Source organism: Cydia pomonella, chromosome 2 (assembly GCF_033807575.1).
Source record: "Cydia pomonella isolate Wapato2018A chromosome 2, ilCydPomo1, whole genome shotgun sequence".
NCBI lineage: Eukaryota > Metazoa > Arthropoda > Insecta > Lepidoptera > Tortricidae > Cydia > Cydia pomonella.
Window position 1 is genome coordinate 17,584,433 of NC_084704.1, and position 20,187 is coordinate 17,604,619.

The 20,187-nt window shown below is 34.9% G+C and overlaps 1 protein-coding gene across 1 annotated transcript in view; it reads left to right on the top strand.

Annotated features, from left to right (window-relative positions):
* The first annotated feature begins 1,294 nt into the window (after window positions 1-1,294).
* LOC133515549 (uncharacterized) overlaps window positions 1,295-20,187 on the top strand; it is a 33,001-nt gene continuing 14,108 nt past the window's right edge. The window contains exon 1 of the mRNA XM_061848100.1: window positions 1,295-3,225. Coding sequence (XP_061704084.1) covers window positions 2,716-3,225 — 510 coding nt within the window. The 5' untranslated portion in view covers window positions 1,295-2,715. The remainder of the gene's footprint in view (window positions 3,226-20,187) is intronic.

Here is a 20,187-nt window from a genome sequence, read left to right on the forward strand (position 1 = left end):
AAAAATAACGGTAATTTGACCTAGTATATCGTCCCTCGCCTAAACTTTTTAACTTAGTTACATATTTTGTAAGTTACAAATTGTAACGTACCTACTCTTGTCGACCCATATTTAGTGCCTGTTAAAACTGCACGTTTCCAGTAAGAAAACTGTAAATAATTTATTGGTTAGAACAGGAAACCGCGTATTGAGGACGCGCTGCGTATATTTTTGATTCGCTGATGGGAAATACAATACCGGGTGGGATCCGCAACAGGAGCAAAACATTAACTGTAGGCTGTACTTTTCAAACTGACCAACACTTGTTCAAGTAAGTACTTTTTTAAATAACTTGTGTTTTGATTTTAAGCACACTTTAAAGTTTATTCTAAGACGCAATTGCGAATTTTTATTATGTTTAAAGCGTGACAAGCAACGTCAATTACAATGATGATAGCGCCTGAAGATAAGATTTAATTTGTATAAAAAATAGCAAGTCTAAACACTTCATATTTTTTTAATGTTATTGAAAAAATTGTCATCGTCAGTTAAAGCAATCCATATTTTCTTATCGTGTGGAAACTAACTTTGACCTATAAAAGTAGTGTAGTAGTAAGTGGTATGAGTATAGTCGTACGACTTAACTCTCCGTACTCCGTAATAAAACTAAGTATACTAAGAACTGTCTGTAGGTACCAATTTTGTGCATTTTTGGGCTACCTAATTACCTCATTATGATGTAACCATAAATTATTTAATGACATTTTAAAATCGATTGTTTTTTGTTGTTAAGGTACCAAAGGTAAAACAGTACCAGTGAGTACTTCAATTAAAATGGATAATTAGGTATATCTAGTGATGCAGTCGATCAGGCTTTAGCCTCATACCGGCAATTGAGATCAATCAATCTATATTTTGTTGCTTATAGTTTTGCGATGTCGTACTTAGTACCTACGAGTAAGTAGTTAGATAAGAAGATCCAGAGTGCCCTCGTGCGTGGACTTGCCACATAATCTGTTCTACATATGTACACTTACTGACCTGGATGCGCAGATCACGCGGATAAGATAAAGTGTTTGCTAACTTCCCGCATATAATGCATTAATAGAATTCTAGATACTTAAATCTGGGTGCACGGTAGTGCCCCCGCCAAGATGAGCAAAGCGAAGCGCAAGGGCACTAACCAACCTTTTCTCGTAGAGCTGCGTCGTTTTTCTGAACCATCATAACTTGGGTTTTGATTATACCAGATCAACAAAATTCTCGGAATATAATGTCAATAGTGGACTTATTAAGCATAATAAATTTCAACTGCACAGCTCTCATATTTTAGATATTATTAATGTCTAAAAAAACTTTGATTTCGTCACTGACTCACTGATGATTGTCAAATCCCTTAGGGTACTTCTTGAAGTCCTAGGCAGCTGAAATTTGGTATGTAGGATAGTATTAGTACACAAAAAACAAATAATTCAAAAACATGACATTTTTTAGCCCTTAAGGGGGTCCAAAGGGGGTTGCATTTTGTATGGGGAATCAATAACCGCTGAATCGATTTAAGTAGTTGAAATGTGGTATATAGATAGTTTTCGTTATCGGGAAGGATATAGAGTAGTTGTCAACCCGGTGTCAGTAGGGCGCTAGGGCGAAAAGGGGGTTGAAGTTTGTATGGGGAATTAGTAAAAAAAGCAGATTGTATAAAAGATGCCCCCAGATACGTATTTAAGGATTTTTAATAGTAAATCACCTCCAACTCTTTAATCTAGGGTATGGAAGATTGTCATAAGCAACATACAAAAAGAAGTGAAATCCCATCAAAAACATGTTCATGTAAAATGTTGCCAAGACCATAAGGCTCCTCCTGTTAAAAAGTGATCAGATCTCTTGTAGAGTCAAGCTTCTAACTTTACAAGCCCTAACATCACAAACTCTACAACTTAGTCAAAATATGTGGCTGTCTCGTTACTACATGAAGTATTGTATAATAAAAAATAATGAATAGTGAGTAAACACATTTTCACCCTACGCTCGTGGAACGGTAGCAAAACGGCCGAGCCATATATTTTGACTAAGGTGTAGAGTTGTGAAGTTAGAGCTTGTAGAGTTAGAAGCTTAGCTCTACAAGAGATCTGATAACTTTTTAACAGGAGGAGCCTTATAGTTTCGTCTTGGCAACATTTTACATGAAAATGTTTTTGATGGGAACAGATTTATAACATATTATATTAGCAACGCTGCGGTATGTGGGGAAGAACCGAACAAAACTCCAATAAAAGAAAGTGAGCTGAGGAATTTGACCGGCTGTCCATAATGGAACTAGTAGGAACCGAAGAATACTTTTTATCTATTATGTACCTATTGAGTTTCTATGTACCTACTTACAACTTGCACGAATAAGTCCAAGGGTAGTCATTTTGTGTCATACAATTTTAGGATAGCTAGGAAAGGTATCTAAGTAAGAATTAGGTTAAGTGGCTAGGCTGTGGTCTCTCCATCCAAAGTAGTTTCTTTTCTTTTATAGTACTAAGTTTGAGTTTAAAGATATACCTATTGTAAAAGCTAAAACTGCAAGTAAGCTTCTTTTTACAAAAACAATCTTAGTAAGTAATAAAATGATCAAAATTTCAAATTCATAAGTGTTGTCCTTTGCCGGTTACGGTCTCTGTCAAATTTTAGAACTCGTACAATTTTTGACTTTACCTACTTCATTAGTCTACTATCATCAATAAATTATTTATGGGAATTACCCATGTCTATAGATCTTCTCAAATCTCGCATGGGATCTGCTCCCGCGCAACGTGCGGGCCATGTGCCCGTCCGGGCCAGTCCGCCGCCGCTCGCCGCGTCGCCATGCCGCGTGCTACACTTATGCTGCTACTGTGCGCTCTTGCGCGCGCCACTATAATTGCCGATCAGCCCACCCTCTCCGACCGCCTCCGAAAACTTTATGAGAAACTCGACAATTTCTCGCCGAAAGCATCCGAACCGTCTCTTGACCGTATAGGAAAGCCGTACGAGAATCCAGTAAAAACCTCCCAAAGCACTCAAAGGATGGATAAGTTGCACGAAAAGCTGGACCGCCTGAATTCTTTGACGCCGGACGAAAGTAATTTGAAGTATCTGTCGGATGATGATGAGGAGCTGTTGGATGCTCTGCAGGAGTGGGGGATGCTGGATGACGACATCGGCGCAGAGGCGAGATACCTTCAACGGCTCAAGTTGGAGGACGCAGACTATGACGATGAGGTAAGTCGGGTTCGAGTTTCGAAGTTTGACATATAATTCATGAAGAAACATAATTAATTACCGAAAATATTTTTTTATTGTAAATGTACATTTCCAATAAGAAATAAATGAATCTAATCTAATCTAATCTATTATCCATAATATTCCAAAAATAAATATATATAAATTTATTTCAAAATAAGACGCTTAGGTTTTTTAAATGACAAGTTATAAACAAATGGTATTTGGCAGAAGTTCCAGTTAGGTCAAATCAGATAGAATCTTATCGATTTGGATTTGAACTAACATGATTAACGCCCTTGTTACGAACAAGTTAGCAAACCTCTGCTTAATTTTGTCTCTTTCTAACAAACACAAATTTCTAAATGACAGTTAAGGACAAACAATGGTTTGTTATATTTAACAGATCTTTATAAATAACAACATAAGAGTTTAGTTTATTAGGTTTCCATACCAAAAAGGTACAAAAGGAACCCTTATGCAGCGAGTCTGTCTGTCTGTCTGTCACATCGCTAAATATCTCGAGAAACACTTAAGCTAGCGATTTGAAATTTGGAATAGTTATGAACAACGCTAACCCAGACGCATTAAAAGTATTAATTTTTTATTCTATTCTATCAATTATGGGAAATGCCCACTATGAAAAGGGGGCAAAATTTCAAAGTCTAGTGACTAGGTCAAGTGGGGTATCATTTGAAAGAGCGCAAACTGTACATTCAAAAACATTTTTTTCTTTTTTTTTATAGAGGAAAAAAAGAAGATATATGATGGTAAATGTAAAAAAAAAATACCCCCCCCCCCCCTTATCTCCAAAGTTTACCTATGAAAAATTATGAATTTTTTACACAATATTAACATTACTATAAATTTTGCAGGAAAAATATAATTAGACCTCTATCTTGGTAACTTTTTTTTTATTAACAAAATACTGTTCCGAATTCAAATTACTATGAAATTACATTTAATTATACACCTTTTTAGGGTTCCGTAGCCAAATGGCAAAAAACGGAACCCTTATGGATTCCTCATGTCTGTCTGTCTGTCCGTATATCACAGCCACTTTTTTCCGAAACTATAAGATCTATACTGTTGAAATGAAACTTGGTAAGTAGATGTATAATGTGAACCGCATTAAGATTTTCACACAAAAAATAGAAAAAAAAACAAACAATACATTTTGGGAGTTCCCCATACTTAGAACTGAAACTCAAATCATATCCATACGTGTGGGGTATCTATGGATAGGTCTTCAAAAATGATATTGAGGTTTCTAATAAAAAAAAATCTAAACTGAATACATATTTAGTTTGCGCGAGGGACACTTCCAAAGTGGTCAAATGCCCCCCCCCCCCCCCCCCCCCCCGTAACTTCTAAAATAAGAGAATGATAAAACTAAAAAAATATATGATATACATTACCATGCAAACTTCCACCGAAAATTGGTTTGAACGAGATCTAGTAAGTAGTTTTTTTATATGTCATAAAAGGTACGGAACTCTTCATGGGCGAGTCCGACTCGCACTTAGCCGCATTTTTTCAAATAAAAGAATTTTTAAAATCGGTCTACATGATAAAGAATTATCCTCGAAAAATCAACATACCATTACATCGCGCAGATTAGTTAGACAATTTGCCGATAGATGGCGTTGTACACAAAAATATTTAGTATAGTTACTTCTGTTCAAAAGTCTTTCGCCTTTATAGTTACACGAGATAAGTTTGTACGGAACCCTCGGTGCGCGAATAAAAAAAACTCGCACTTGACCGTTTTTTTTACTAGCGACCCGCCTCAGCATCGAACGGGTTACAATAAACCTTAACAAATTATATACCTAAACCTTCCTCAATAATTACTCCATTGATTGGTCAAAACCGTATGAAACTCTGTTCAGTAGTTTTTGAGTTTGACAGACGCGGCGGGTGACTTTGATTTATAAAGTGTAGTGGTCATGATCCATCAATCTACCAGTGCCCATTGTGAAGGAGACGTCATAATTTCATAGAATTTTGTCATTAATGGTGAAGCCACACTTAGTCATTGTAAATGGCATAAAGAGTTACCATGGTCCGACGTGTAAAGGCAGAGGACTACAACACAAACACCAGATAAAAAATAGCGGGAGGTATCAAGATGACTGATGAATTTAGGTAAGGATGAAATAAATATCGTCTCGTACAGTTAGTTTATTAAGAGAGGGAAGTATACCACGTGTGACGTGATCGTCCACAGAAAAGAGAAAACGTTTTTCCACTTCTAAATATTTTCCATTGGAATCACACACAATGGAATCCTAGCTAGGTTTATTAGGCTTTCCTTTTTTTTTAAATTTGAAAAATAAATTAAATTGAAACATAAACCTGGAATATATTATACTAAAACGATCGACATCAAAATCAAAATGATTTGTTAAGATTTAGTAAGTGGAAAACATTTTCTCCCGAAATGGAATTTCATAGAAAAGGTACCGTTATTTCGCTAGGATCGCAAAGCTATTCTTCCCCTTAAAGGATGCAGATCCCAACCGTTTTTAAACAAAAGAATAAATAAAAAAAACTTCGGGTGCAGAGAATACCAAATACGACAAAACATAACTAACTAAACTTATATTTACCAAGAAAGAAAGTTAACTTCAACAAAGAAAGCTTCTTTAAGAGGGCTTTAAAATGCTAATAAACTCCGTTAACAATGCCTGGCCATAATTTAAGTGTTACACACAATTATGACATCGCACTATTAAGGCCTATCAAACAAAACGGCGAGACGTATCAATTATCTTGTCCCGTGTGTGATGTCATCGTTGTTTGCCACCGTCTGGCATGTTCAGACTCAGACCCATTAGACAATGTCGTCAGCTACTAGGGACTGAAACCAATCTATTTGTGTATACCACGAATGATCCGTTTTAACGACTCAAATGCAATAAAAGTTGGTACGCTTTCTGTAACAAGGTTGTTTTGTTTTCATTTTGTCAATAAATTTTAGTGGGTAAAATTACCTATAGTCGCACTACGCTAACAGCTTACCGTGCAAGGCATTTAAATTGTAATGACAAAGTGTTGCAATGTCATTATTTATGTCAAATTAATAACACACCCTCACTTAGTCGACGCAAAGTTAGCTTAGATGGTCGCTACCATTACCTACATCTAATTGTTTAGTCGACGCAGTTTATGGACAAAAGAAAGCCTTTAAAATATAAGTACGTAACTACGAAATTTGTATTTAAACCTTTTAAACTAATGGGGGTAGCCCCAAGCTCATGATGCAGTGTTAGTGCTTTATGAAATAATGTTTAAGCATTCGCTACTAACAGCTTCGCCATCACAGCTTTTTACAAGCTTTTTATTAACTTGCAATGTATATACGGGTCAAATCTTGCAAGTTAAATTTGACCCACTTCCTGGTTTCCGATGAAGCTGAAAATTTACACACTATAACATATATAAGTACAGTGATAATGCAATATTATGGTACCATTGAACTGATCTGATGATAAAGACAGGAGGTGGCCATAGGAACTCTGTGATAAAACAACGCAACCTAATTGTGTTTGGGGTTTTTAGAATTGGCTCGATGAGTCATCAATAAGCATGGTAAGGTGGTGGCAGTCTAATAAGTTGCCTGTGGAAAGAAAAGTACAGTCAGCAATAAAAGCTTGTACCAAAAATGAAATTTTTGCCAAAAACTTAATATATGTAGATTTCACTTTAAATCATTACGTATTTCAATTGGGGTCTATTTTTGGATAAATATATTTTCTAACACTCGATTTACCTCATCTCTAATAATACGATGCTAATAATAATAAGTAACTACATTCCGTAATAGCATTTTCCGAGAAATCCGTCAGTATAAGTTTCTTCAGCGGTCGCCGTGGCCAGAGATCGCAACACGGCCGCACGGGTAGGTACCTACAATGTTACTGTAAACATATCTACTAGAGAGCTACCACCAACGTACTTACTGATCTAGTAAAACGTGATGCCTTTCTAAGAAAAAATATAATTACATAGTACACTTTGTCAAAGAACTTGTTCTACGCCTATCTATAGACGGTAATCTAGGTCAATAAGAGGTCATACTAGTATACAAGATCAGATGGAGCTTTATTGAAGTTCAAGAATTGGCTAGTATAGACTTTCTTATCATACGGTAGGTATATTAAACGAGATGACCACATTTGAAGCCAAGGACTTAAAGTATATCGTAAGTTTAGCGTTATCTTTTAATTTCACCGTCAATCAAATTATAATGCGTACCTACCAAATAAATAAGTAAGGTACTTATTTATTTGGTAGGTACGCATTATACGGGTAGGGTTATGCCACATACCTTACGTTATTAATATTTCTTGTTAGACACGTCTAAATGTTGTAATGGGTAATCCGTTGGGTCAATGACGCACTATTTTAAGGTTTAGGGCTTTTTAATTAGGTATCGTGTTTTCTTCAATCGATCACGGATTGTGACATAAGTCAGGGTATTAGATGTTAATTAGGCGATTATTATTTTTATTTCAATAACCGATTTGATAGAAACAAGCCATATTATTATATGTATTATGATGATTATAATACATACATACTTACTTATACATAGTGATAGAATAGGAAATCAAGCTTCCAAGCCAAATAAATAGATTTATTTAATGAGATATTTGAAGCTCGAATTAATCCTATTCTGGAAATATGGCATAATTAGTAGTACTTATTTATTTTAGTAGACTGGGAATTTAACCCGAGATAGACTGACGCAGCAGAGTGGCAGCAAACGTGAACCTTGCATAACCGAGGAAAATAGCCGCTGCCCTCAAGCTATCTATAAACTGCCGATAAATATAATGCAACGTCGCATTATAGCGCAATTTCTATTTAGGTTTATTATCAAGCATTGCATTCCCATTGCTTATTAAACAGAAGCCAGTTTAATTTGCAACCCGTCATCAATTAACTGCGCAATGTGAGATCTCACTTGTGCTGGTTCGCCCGTGGCTAGATATATAAAGGCGGGTTATAGCGACGCAGACTGCTAAAAGGGATATGTTGTCAAACTATGTACGTATGTAGATAGTAGATACTATTCAAATAATAATTATATTAGTAGTTCGCCTGATTCGAAGATTCATATAGTGCGGCTCTGTTTAGGTATATAATTTTTTACGAGAACAGTGAAAGCTACAATAAAAATACCTAGTAGAAGTATATTTTCCATAGAGTTCTGTACAATATTGTCTTTGGATAGCATATTGTTAAGACTTTAACTAAGACTAGTATAGTTTTTAAATTGTGCTTAAATTCTACTTATATTTGTTCCTTGAAAGTTTGTATGAAAAAAAACAACAAATGTGTACCAAAAAAGGGCAAAAACTTATTGCACAAGCATTAGAACTTTGTATTCATACTTTTAAAATAGGTACCAAGTTCAGTGTTTTTGAGCTTTGGCCATTAATGTACGAGCGCCTAACTTGGAAATGATACTTTTAAGAATAAAGAATAAATGGGCGAATTATCTTTTTTTTTTATAAATTAGTGCCAATTTATAAAAATTATACTTAAAAATATTTATAAAATTTGATTATTTGTGAAAAATATTTTTTTATTATTTCGAATATGAATTAGTCGTCCCTAAATTATACGAACTTGATGTACTTATAACTTGTCCTAGTTGCTGAGCAGGAAGAAACATTGCATAGATTATTTGGGGGTAATCACGAGCTACGTGGCTACTTAGTTTGATCTAAGGAACAATCGTGCTAAGCAGCATCGCCTGAGACAAAATCTAAAACTCGCTGTTTTTACTTATCCCACTATAGTTTTCGGACGCAAATATTATAAGGGGAACTTAAGCATAATTTGAAAACTATAAGTCCTACCGATATACATACTTTCAAAGACAATATTGTGGAAATAAATTAATGGCGAATAAACTATTTGAAGACATTATTATTGTAGCTTTAACAGTTTTCATGAAAACGTATCAAAACTAAAAATAAGGATAGGATACCTCAACAAAAATGAGTGCCTTTCATCCCTTGGTTATATACTATTACGTCTTGGGGCTAATAAGTGAAATTGTAAGATTAGTTTTTACCGTTTAAAAGGATATTTTAGGGTTCCTTACTAAAAAAGTACAAAAGGAACCCTTATTGTGTGACTCTGTCCGTCTGTCCGTATGTCACTGTGAAAAATACATAGCTAAATAAAAATAAAAATAAAAATCTTTTATTTCGTGTAACAAGAGACACATATCTGACTAACCCGGAAAGTATTAATTTTTTATTGTACTTTTATTAACCACGGAAAAAGTCCAATACGATGAGGGAGCAAAATTTCAAAGTCTAGTTACTAGCTCAAGTGAGTGAAGTGAAATAATACCCATTTGAAAGAGCTAAAATGGAACAATCCAAAACATAACAAAAATAATATGATAAAAGTATCAAACCCCCCTCTCCCTCCCACTTTCTTCGAAGTTTTCCAACGAAAAATTATGAATTGTTTACATAACATTAACATTATCATAAATATTACAGGAAAAATATAATCACATCTCTATCTTGTAAACTTTGTTTTAACTATCAGAAATCATTTCCAAATTTAATTTACAATTTAACCCCCTTTGCGGATGTTTATTATTCTTGATTATTATTTATTTGAAATTACTCAAGACACCTCCCTCAACAAAAATAAAATAGTAGAATGTGCAACGAGACCCGAGTTTGCAATATTATTACCTCCGAAGTTACATACAATGTTTTTCATCACACTTGCTAAGAAAAAACTAAATTTTAAGCGAAATAATTTTTAAATACGGTGACATATCAAACTTTTTCCGGCATATTGTCATTTCTTGACAGGTTTGGCATCGAAGGCACAGACCTATTCGGCATTCAGCCACGATTGAAAATATATATAAATATTTTAAACGGCTTTTAAATTAAATATTTTTTAACGTAAACAAGAATATTAAATATAAAAGTCAGTATTTTAAAAGTAAAACTCATTTACGTTACTTGGTTCGTATGAATACTAATTCACTAGACACAATTTTTAAAATAAGTTATAATTCCCTCGGGAGTTATAGATTTTTTCACAATCCATAACTCCCGCGGGAACAATTTATGCCATCGTCCTTCAGTATACCTGCATGAAATCATTGTGACGTGAGTGTGATCGGTTCACAAGATAAAGGATTATCCCTGAAAAAATAACTTATTTTACTAATTAGTTAGCCAATTTGCCGATAGATGGCACTGTACCCAATTATGCTTAGTATACTTCCGATCAAAAGTCATTCGTGTTTATAGTTACATTAGGTTAATTGAAAGTTTGTACGGAACCCTCGGTGCGCGAGTTAAACAAACTCGCACCCCGCACTTGGCCAGTTTTTCTGTTATTTTAAATGAAATTCCCCGTCGAAAGCGGTTCATAAGCGGAATTTCCTCCCGCGGACGCTTCGGATGTGGAATGAGCTCCCGAGCTGCCGAGGTTTTCCCGAAGGGCTACAGTATGGGGTTCTTCAAAAAAGGAGTGTACAGGTTTTTAAAGGGTCGGCAACGCGCATGTAATATCTCAGGTGTTGCAGACGTCCATAGGGTACGGTGACTGCATTACCATCAGTCGGGCCGTATGCTTGTTTGCTACCGACGTGTATTAAAAAAATAAATTCAGCGGTTGTGGTTGTGTTTATAAATAAATAAATATTATGATTATAAAATGCGGAAGCCAAAAAAGCAAAATCAGAATCTTTATTTTTACAGCGAAAAAGGAATGTCCCACTATTCCGTGTGCGTCGTTTGATACGCGCTTATTTCTTGTATCAGTACTATCGTATTAAATTGCAACTCTTGTCGTCAATCAATACCAAATATCTACCTACGTAATCTATAGCCCATTAAAATAGACTGTCGGTTTGTGTGTCACCGATAACCTTTGGGTTATCTCCGCAGGACTTGGTTTACAAGTTACCAGAACCAATTAATTGCAGATGATATCATTCCATACTACGAAATGAATAATAAAACCTTGAAATAGCTAGGTCACTACGAAATTTATTTATGCAAATGTACTATAATTTGGCAATAATTAATAGTAGATTGTTAACCAAGGGATGAAAGACGCCTATTTCTGTCGAGGTAGTTTGGTACTCGAACGCAGTGGGGGCGCCAATAGTCCAAGACTGAAATGGTGGTGAGTTAAACACTCTACTTTTCAGTTCGAATACGAGGAAAGTAAAATACATGTGCATTAAAAAACACGGCTAAGTATAAACTTCAGTAGTATTTCTTAAGAGTACTTTTAATTAATAATTTAGGTAAAAATATCATTATTTATGGAATGGGGAGTTCATTATCAAAATGGAAATTGTACAATAAATCCATTTAAAACCGAAATTTTAACTGCTTATCCTAAACAAAAAGAAAGAAACCTACTTAGAAAGTACAGTGCCCTAGAGCAGAAACATATAATTTTCTTCCACACTTTTTAGAACAAACATGACCCACTTTTAGAGCATGACAAAAAAAAATGTTATTGCCCCTCACAGCAAACATATCATCGAATGCTATGAGAAATATTCATTAAACATTAAAGACTGACAAAATTATTACTACCTACTCTAGGAAGCTTCAAGTGAGATGGGTTTGTAACATACTTTGAATCGTTATAGATCCTAAATGGTAATTCTAAATGCTAAAGAAACCTAAAGAATTCCTCGCGACCATTTTTGCAAGCTTTGTTGAGTCAAAAACAGGATAAAGTTTCGTGTCACTGGCCGGTTGACAGGTGCTACGGAAGCGAGCTATCACGATTAAATACAGTTGGTCCAGACAGGTGATAAACTCGTACTCAGCAGCTTGTAATTTAAAGGATAGAAAACCGGCCAAGCGCATGTCACACCAACCACAATCCAGGGTAATACTACTAGAAGTCAAGAACATAGAGCCTATCTTCACGGAACTTACGGGGGTCAAATCCTCAAAAACGCTTTACGCAATTAATAATCTCTTCCACTACTTTTAGCATGTCAATTTTTAATGAATACAAAATTTTGTAGCGGGCTATAAATAGACAGATTGCTTGCTTCAATGGTGGATGTTTCATTGCTATATACATATAGGTATACCGAGCTAATTGTCTTGGAAGCTTGGCGATGGGCAATAAAAGATTCCTAAAAAATATACCGTTAAATGACGAATATTCTTGAGAAGGGCCGTAAACTCATATGGAAATACACCAGTTCTTTTAATAATTATGTGTATGGAAGAATCGGGTTTTTCTGAGATGGCAATTATTATCACAACAATTTATATTTAGCCCGTAATACCGCAAGGGTCACACGAATAACAAAATTGTTATTTACAGTACATATGGTGCTACTTTACCGCACTAGTGCGAAAATTTGCATATTACGTTACTGTGTCGAACATTTAAAGGGCCATATGTACTGTAAAACGTAGTACGATACATGTGCGAATAGGTAATTCGCAACTCATGTCGATTTAAAACACTCCCTTCGGTCGTGTTTTAATTTATCGCCACTCGTTTCGATTTTCCTATTTTTCGCACTTGTATCGTAATGTACTATTTTAATACAGTTGCTCAAAAAGTGCTACTTTACGTAGTTGTTTAGCGTGCAGAAAGTTGGATTTCGCGAACTAGTGCTTTTTAGGGTTCCGTAGTCAACTAGGAACCCTTATAGTTTCGCCATGTCCGTCTGTCTGTGTCTGTCTGTCTGTCTGTCTGTCTGTCTATCCGAGGCTTTGCTCCGTGGTCGTTAGTCCTAGAAAGCTGAAATTCGGCATGGATATATAAATCAATAAAGCCGACAAAGTCGTACAATAAAATCTAAAAAATTAATTTTTTTGAGGGTACCTCCCCTACACGTAAAGTGGGGGTGAATTTTTTTTTTTGCTTCAACCCTATAGCGTGGGGTATCGTTGGAAAGGTCTTTCAAAACTAATAGGGGTCTTAATCCAACATTTTTTGATAAAGTGAATATATTCGGAGATAATCGCTCCGAAAGAAAAACAAATTGTGTCCCCCCCCTCAAACTTTTGAACCATAGGTCCAAAAATTATGAAAAAAATCGTGGAAGTAGAGCTTAAAAAAGAAATTAAAAGAAAACTATAACAGACATGCTCAGTTTAGCTGTTTTTGAGTTATCGCAAAAAGTTCCCCCTTCATAGTAAAAAGACTTACTTTACCTAATTAGGTACTGATTATGCAAATTTGCCTATTTGTTTAACTCGCGTGAAAGGTACCGTTTCATCCCTTGGTTAACAATTTACTATACTTTAAGCTCCAGTTTAGCTTATTGTGACGGCAGAGTAACTACGGAACCCTACAGTGAGCGTGGCCCGACATGCTCTTGGCCGGTTTTATTACTTTTTCACTTGTTCCAATTCATTAACTACTTATTGATGAGTGTTAATGCCAGTTTCCTTTAAAATTCGTAATCAACATGAAAACCTATTGTTAATGTGAAAATAATAAATATAAGCATATTTCATACTTACCTTTTCATCATTATAACACGTTTATTTTTTAATATTGAATATTGAAAACCCGTTCTTAATAAGTTGTCTGAATGGAATGTAATAGCTGTCGAAATGCCTGTCAAAGAGGCGTGTTTTCTTACTGCAAGAATGTTTTAAGTTTTCAAAGGCAACATTCGATATTGTTTTCATACAATTTAAATATACGATACACAAATAAACGTAAATAACGAGACTTAGGTAATAATAGTATAATATTTTATATTTACAAGATACACGTGCGGAAATGTCATTCTTTGCGGTGAATGCGGTGCGATCATGACATACTTTCCGCACTAGCATTGAGATGTACTATTTCACCACACTAGCTCATAAAGGCTCCCTTGATTGTTCAAAACGGATAAGAAAGTAATTTGATGCAAATTTTGAGTTATTTCCTTATGTTGTAGGTAGAATTTACTTTTAAATGATGATTTTGAATGATAAATATTTGTTAACGTTCATTTGGATTTGATTTTGTTTTATAGTTAGTATTTTCCTCGCGTTGGTGTGGTGAACAATTTTGTAGTTTACTCGACGGCAATTTTTTTTAAATACTGTTGCTCAAAAAGTGCCACTTTACGAAGCTGTTTAGTGTTCGCAAAGAAAGTTTTTGCGAACTAGTGTAGTGCTTTTTACTTTTCCAACTTTTTAAATTTGTTTTTGACCGTAAAATCTATCCGTCTACACCAACTATATTTTTATTTCCATTACACGTTTCTTACGTCCAAAATAGTTATTTGTACAACAAGAGAGCAAAGTTTGATATTTCTTCGAGTGCTTGTTTTGAGTCCCGTGCAAGCGAAAGATTCTATAATAGATTCACGAGCGTAGCGAGTGAATCTAATGTAGAATGTTGAGCGTAGTAAGGGACTCAAAAGCGCACGAGATGTAAATAACTTTGATCTCGTGTAGTACACAAAAATTTTCACAGTCACAGTCAGCCATCAAAAAATACAACCTGAAAAAATGTAATCCGTCTTCAACACTATTTCACTCATATTTTCTGAAAATATTCTAACAATTAAGTTTAATTAGCGCAATAAAACAAAACGAAAGAACTTTCAATAAAATAATACGAACGTAATGAATTAACGAACATCAATTGACAGTTCAATCGCCAACTTTTTTTTTGTAAATAAAAACTTTGTAAGATACGGTCCGAATTGCGGATACTACTATTTGTCAACTATAGTAGAGATCGTTAAAAATAGTTAAGTGGAATTATTTACTGCGTAACAATTGCGTAAATTTGTGTAAGTTTATTGTTTTCATTGTGTAATAAAATACGTATAATATGGTGTTTTTATTAAATTTTAAACTTTTATTTCATTAATTAATTATTACGAATGAAGACACGTAGGGTGTTTTGGAACGATGTGGTCTGACTTATTTCGGGGGTCTATTATAAACCGTCAATTACGTTGAATTACGTATGCACTTTTGTCTCTTTGTCTCTTTCTTTTTGCTAATGACGTGAAAGGGACAAAGACAATAGAATCCAAATACTTCGAACTTGTATTAGGCCCCGCACGTTGAAATGACATTCGAATATAAAGGTCACTTGAGTGTTATTTTGTCTCACTCAGTGAGCAAAATGCGATTTTGCTCACTGTTATTAAGCAGCAAATTACCCATGTTCTAGCTGCTGACTTGAAAAATATATTAAATGATATTAATTAAATATGTATTTATTCAAATATATACTATAATATTTCACTAAAACATTTTTTAAATTATTGACAGACTGAAATATCATTGCCACGTTGACTTGGAAAAAAAAAATCAACTTAAGTATGTAATGAGCTGTTGTGATTAATTTTTACAATATAAATCATCGCTGAACGTAGTGTATCAATCAGATCGTGCCGTTCACCAAGACGCGTGCTCTGACTCGTAATGTCATTTTATTAAAGGTTAGATTTGACAAATCTGCGCGTCACCGTGAATGACACGAACTATTGACTATTTAGTGCTAAATTAACAATATTATTCAAGTTCAAGGGTATGACGACCGGTTTGGCCTAGTGGGTAGTGACCCTGCCTACGAAGCTGATGGTCCCGGGTTCAAATCCTGGTAAGGGCATTTATTCGTGTGATGAGCATGGATATTTGTTCCTGAGTCATGGGTGTTTTCTATGTATTTAAGTATTTATAAATATTTATATATTATATATATCGTTGTCTAAGTACCCTCAACACAAGCCTTATTGAGCTTACTGTGGGACTTGGACAATTTATGTAATAATGTCCTATAACATTAAAAAAAAGGGTAAATTCGTAACTGTAACGTTTGAGTGTAATACGTACGTAACCGTTGTAAACCGTAAAAAACGTCGTTCAATGTACGTGTGCAAGTGTCATTATTTACTTGTCCCGTGTCTTTTATCATTAATGTGTGTAAATAATTACACACTTGCATTGAAATGTACTATTATAACATAACCCTCGTGCCTTGAAACCCTTGCAAGTCTTGCAACCCTTGTCATAGTATGGTTTGTTTCCCCTCTAGGATGGCAGTCACTGTCATGAAAATCAGCTTCCTTTAGGATAGGATACAACAAGACGAGGAAGAGAATAATCGAATACAATAGTTTACTCATATTTCACTTGAACCGTACGCGTACTGTGTGACTGCTACCAGCATTACGAGTAGCGGACGGAACGGACGGAAGCAAAATATATTTTGTTAATTTAACATATTTAAAGCCGTTTTTAGCATAAAAGTTGAATTTTAGGGCAACTTTTAGTTAATATAGAACGTAATACAAGCGTTTCAAAAAATTGGAAACAACCCTATTAGACTGTTACAGCTATTTTTGAACACGAATTGTGGACAGTATCCACGTCCACTACCATTGATGATGTCCGTACACAAAGAAAGCTCGAGGACCGGACGTAGGGCAGGCGAGGCTCACCGCATCTCAATTATGTCGTTTGCGCATGACTGTACGGTCGTTAAGTAGGGTTGTCACGATTGATATTCTACGAGCTTCTGAAGTGCTACCGGTTAGTAACATAGCTGGAATCAACTTCAGGTAACACACCTATGGGCAATAAACATAAGAAATTCTGTGTAAGCTTTTTTCAAAGTTCAAAGTTCAAAGTTCAAAGTTTTTTATTGTATGTAAGAATCAGGTTACATTGTAGGTCGAATATACAATTGAATATTTAGTCACACCGAAACTTTACCTTTTCAGGTGTACATACATTTACAGTATACACATATAATTATGTTAACATATTAACTTACATACTAGTAACACTCATGAGAAACTTAGATAATCATTTATACAGTAAAAACATTCTTTTATAAGCCACTTTTTTGTGCTCGACTTAAACAGCTTTAGATCCATGTCTTTAAAATGATCAGGTAATTTGTTGTAGATTGTGATGCACATGATATAGGCGTTTTTTGAAGTAAGTGACAGGTTAACATATGGTTTAGGTAACCTGTGTTTGTATTTCGGTCTAAGTTATTTTCTGTAAAAGACTTAAGCCAGGTACCCCGCGTTTTACACAAAATAGGCACAATGATTGTCGATTTGCGGAAAATGCCCAGGAAACTAATTAACTCATCGAAAACCAGAATTTAATTTTGCGCTAGATACTGTCTTTTAAATACACATGCCAACGCAACGCGTCTGGTCACATTTCAGTACCTATACCTAAGATAGGTGAGGCATATAAGGCCCGGCGGGTAACATGGCCCAGCATATTAAAATAGCAGGTGCACTAATATAGTATCATTTGTTCAACACATGACGCACACCAAAGTGAATTTGAAATATAGGTATATCTAATAGATCAAAGGTAGCGTCGTTTCGAGCGATGGCGCCATAAGCCATAACCTTTAGGTAGTGCCCGGTAAGATGGCGCCACTTTTTGATATTTAACAAATTGAACACATATCAGTGAAATACCTAATAAGCATTAAAGTCAAATGACGTTCTAAAAATTTTAATTATGTGTCGAATGATGGCAGTAAGTTTACGTCGCTACAAAGTTTTCTTTGACAATACACCTCTATTTCAAATAGATAGTTTGAATAGTTGTAATTGTAAGTCTACCCTATAGTCGTCTTCTCTCAACTATTAAATAAAATATACGATCTCTTTACAAGGGCATTTAACTCAACAAGGAATCCAGCCAGCACCTAGCACCTGCAACGCAATGCAGCTTTTACGAACTTTATAGGGTCTTAGCTTGTAATTGTATAACTTACTTAGGTACAAGTAAGTGAGCATTGATAGACTTTATCTCCTTTCAAGAAGGTTTACGAATGGCCAGTTAATTGTATCAACGATAGTAGATAGGTGTGCGCATTCCGGTAAGGCAACCACGAAAGTTCATGTACACGTACACTCAGGGAGAAGGAATGTTGTTTGGCGGGCAAATTATATTACCACATTTTGGTAATTGGAAGTGAAATAAAATTGTAAAATCAGTAATATTATTATAAGTAGAGAAACTTGTTGTACTTCGGTTTTCTGTAGATATCAACGTAATTTACGAGTACGAGGACTACGTAATAATTATTCACTTTTAATGGGTCAAACATAGGTACTTATTTCAGAAAAGGTCTCTTCTGTGGACAATACAATCAAAGTTAATGACCTCGGTTAGAGATGGTTAGTTAGTAAATTCTCACGCGTAAATACTCAGTATTTATACAAAACTTTTATGGATAAATTGGATACTTTTAGAAAAAATCAGTTTCTGAAGGTCGAAATAATGATCCTTTATAACTTTCGAACTACTTAACATTCAAAGAAATTATGAAAAAGTATCGGGAGATTAGCCGTAGAATAAAGTACTGAAAAAAATACTTTGAAAATGATTGGTTGAGATATTTTTGAGTTTTCTTTGAAAAACCCTTAATAAAAGGTCGTAAGTGCAGCGTAAACACGCACTTTTGCGCGAAATGCAGCTATCTAGAACATCGATAGAAGTTCTTAGAAGTAGAAATTAAGTCCCATAATTTTAAAGTAATATATCTTATTTAAAACAAAATTGTTTAGTATGCATTATCACAATTTGCCTCTCACTGATGATTCCCATTTTTTTTTAATTAAGCGTCCTATATGTTTTTTATTATGTAAATATTGTTAATACACGTTAACACTCTTCGATAAAAAGCGGCCAAGTGCGAGTCGGACTCGCCCATGAAGGGTTCCGTACCATTTATGACGTATTAAAAAAAACTACTTACTAGATCTCGTTCAAACCATTTTTGGTGGAAGCTTGCATGGTAATGTATATCATATATTTTTTTTAAATTTTTCATTCCGTTATTTTAGAAGTTACAGGGAGGGGGGACACAATCTTTTTCACTTTGGAAGTGTCTCTCGCGCCAACTATTCAGTTAAGAAAAAAATTATATTAGAAACCTAAATATCATTTTTGAAGACCTATCCCCACACGTATGTTTGATGAAAGATTTTTTTTAAAATTTTATGACGTTTTAAAAAAAACTACTTACTAGATCTCGTTCAAACCAATTTTCGGTGGAAGTTTGCATGGCAATGTATATCATATATTTTTTTTAGATTTTTCATTCTGTTGAACTTTGGAAGTGTCTCTCGCGCAAACTATTCAGTTTAGAAAAAAATGATATTAGAAATCATTTTTAAAGACCTATCCATAGATACCCCACACGTATGGGTTTGATGAAAAAAGATTTTTTGAGTTTCAGTTCTAAGTATGGGGAACCCCCAAAATTTATTGTTTTTTTTTTCTATTTTTGTGTAAAAATCCTAATGCGGTTCATAGAATAGGTACATCTACTTACCAAGGTTGAACAGTATAAAAAAAAAATATATTTATTTCAGATCAAAGATCCATATTATGTTAGTACTTATACTCTAGACTTAATAACTATGTTAGTTTGAGCAAACATAAAATAAAAACAAAAACCAAATAAAAACAAAAAACTTCCTATTTGGCCCTTCCAATGGCAACTTCGACCCAGTATTTTGTTGTAGGGCAGTCTAAGCTTTCCGACAATATCCTGAGGAGGCTATTGCCACTGCAACGCACTCGCCTAAGTAGTGATCCAACACGCTTGCGTCTGATTGCGAAAAAGTCATCACTTCGCGCTTCCGCAAACATGCTAGATGCACTACAGTGCTTGGGCAGTCGCAACAGCATCCTCAAGACATTGTTATACTGGACTCTCAGTGCGTTGTATGACCTTTGGGTAAAATTTACCCACAGACTGCAGGTGTAGAACGTCTGACAGTATGCTTTAAAAAGCTGTGAAGCTGTGGTGTGTATAGCTCTTATAGTTTCGGAAAAAAGTGGCGGTGACATAATCGGACAGACAGACGGACATGACGAATCTATAAGGGTTCCGTTTTTTGCCATTTGGCTACGGAACCCTAAAAAACAACTTAGTTCTTAAATCCTCTTTTTATTTTTTTCTTTGCAA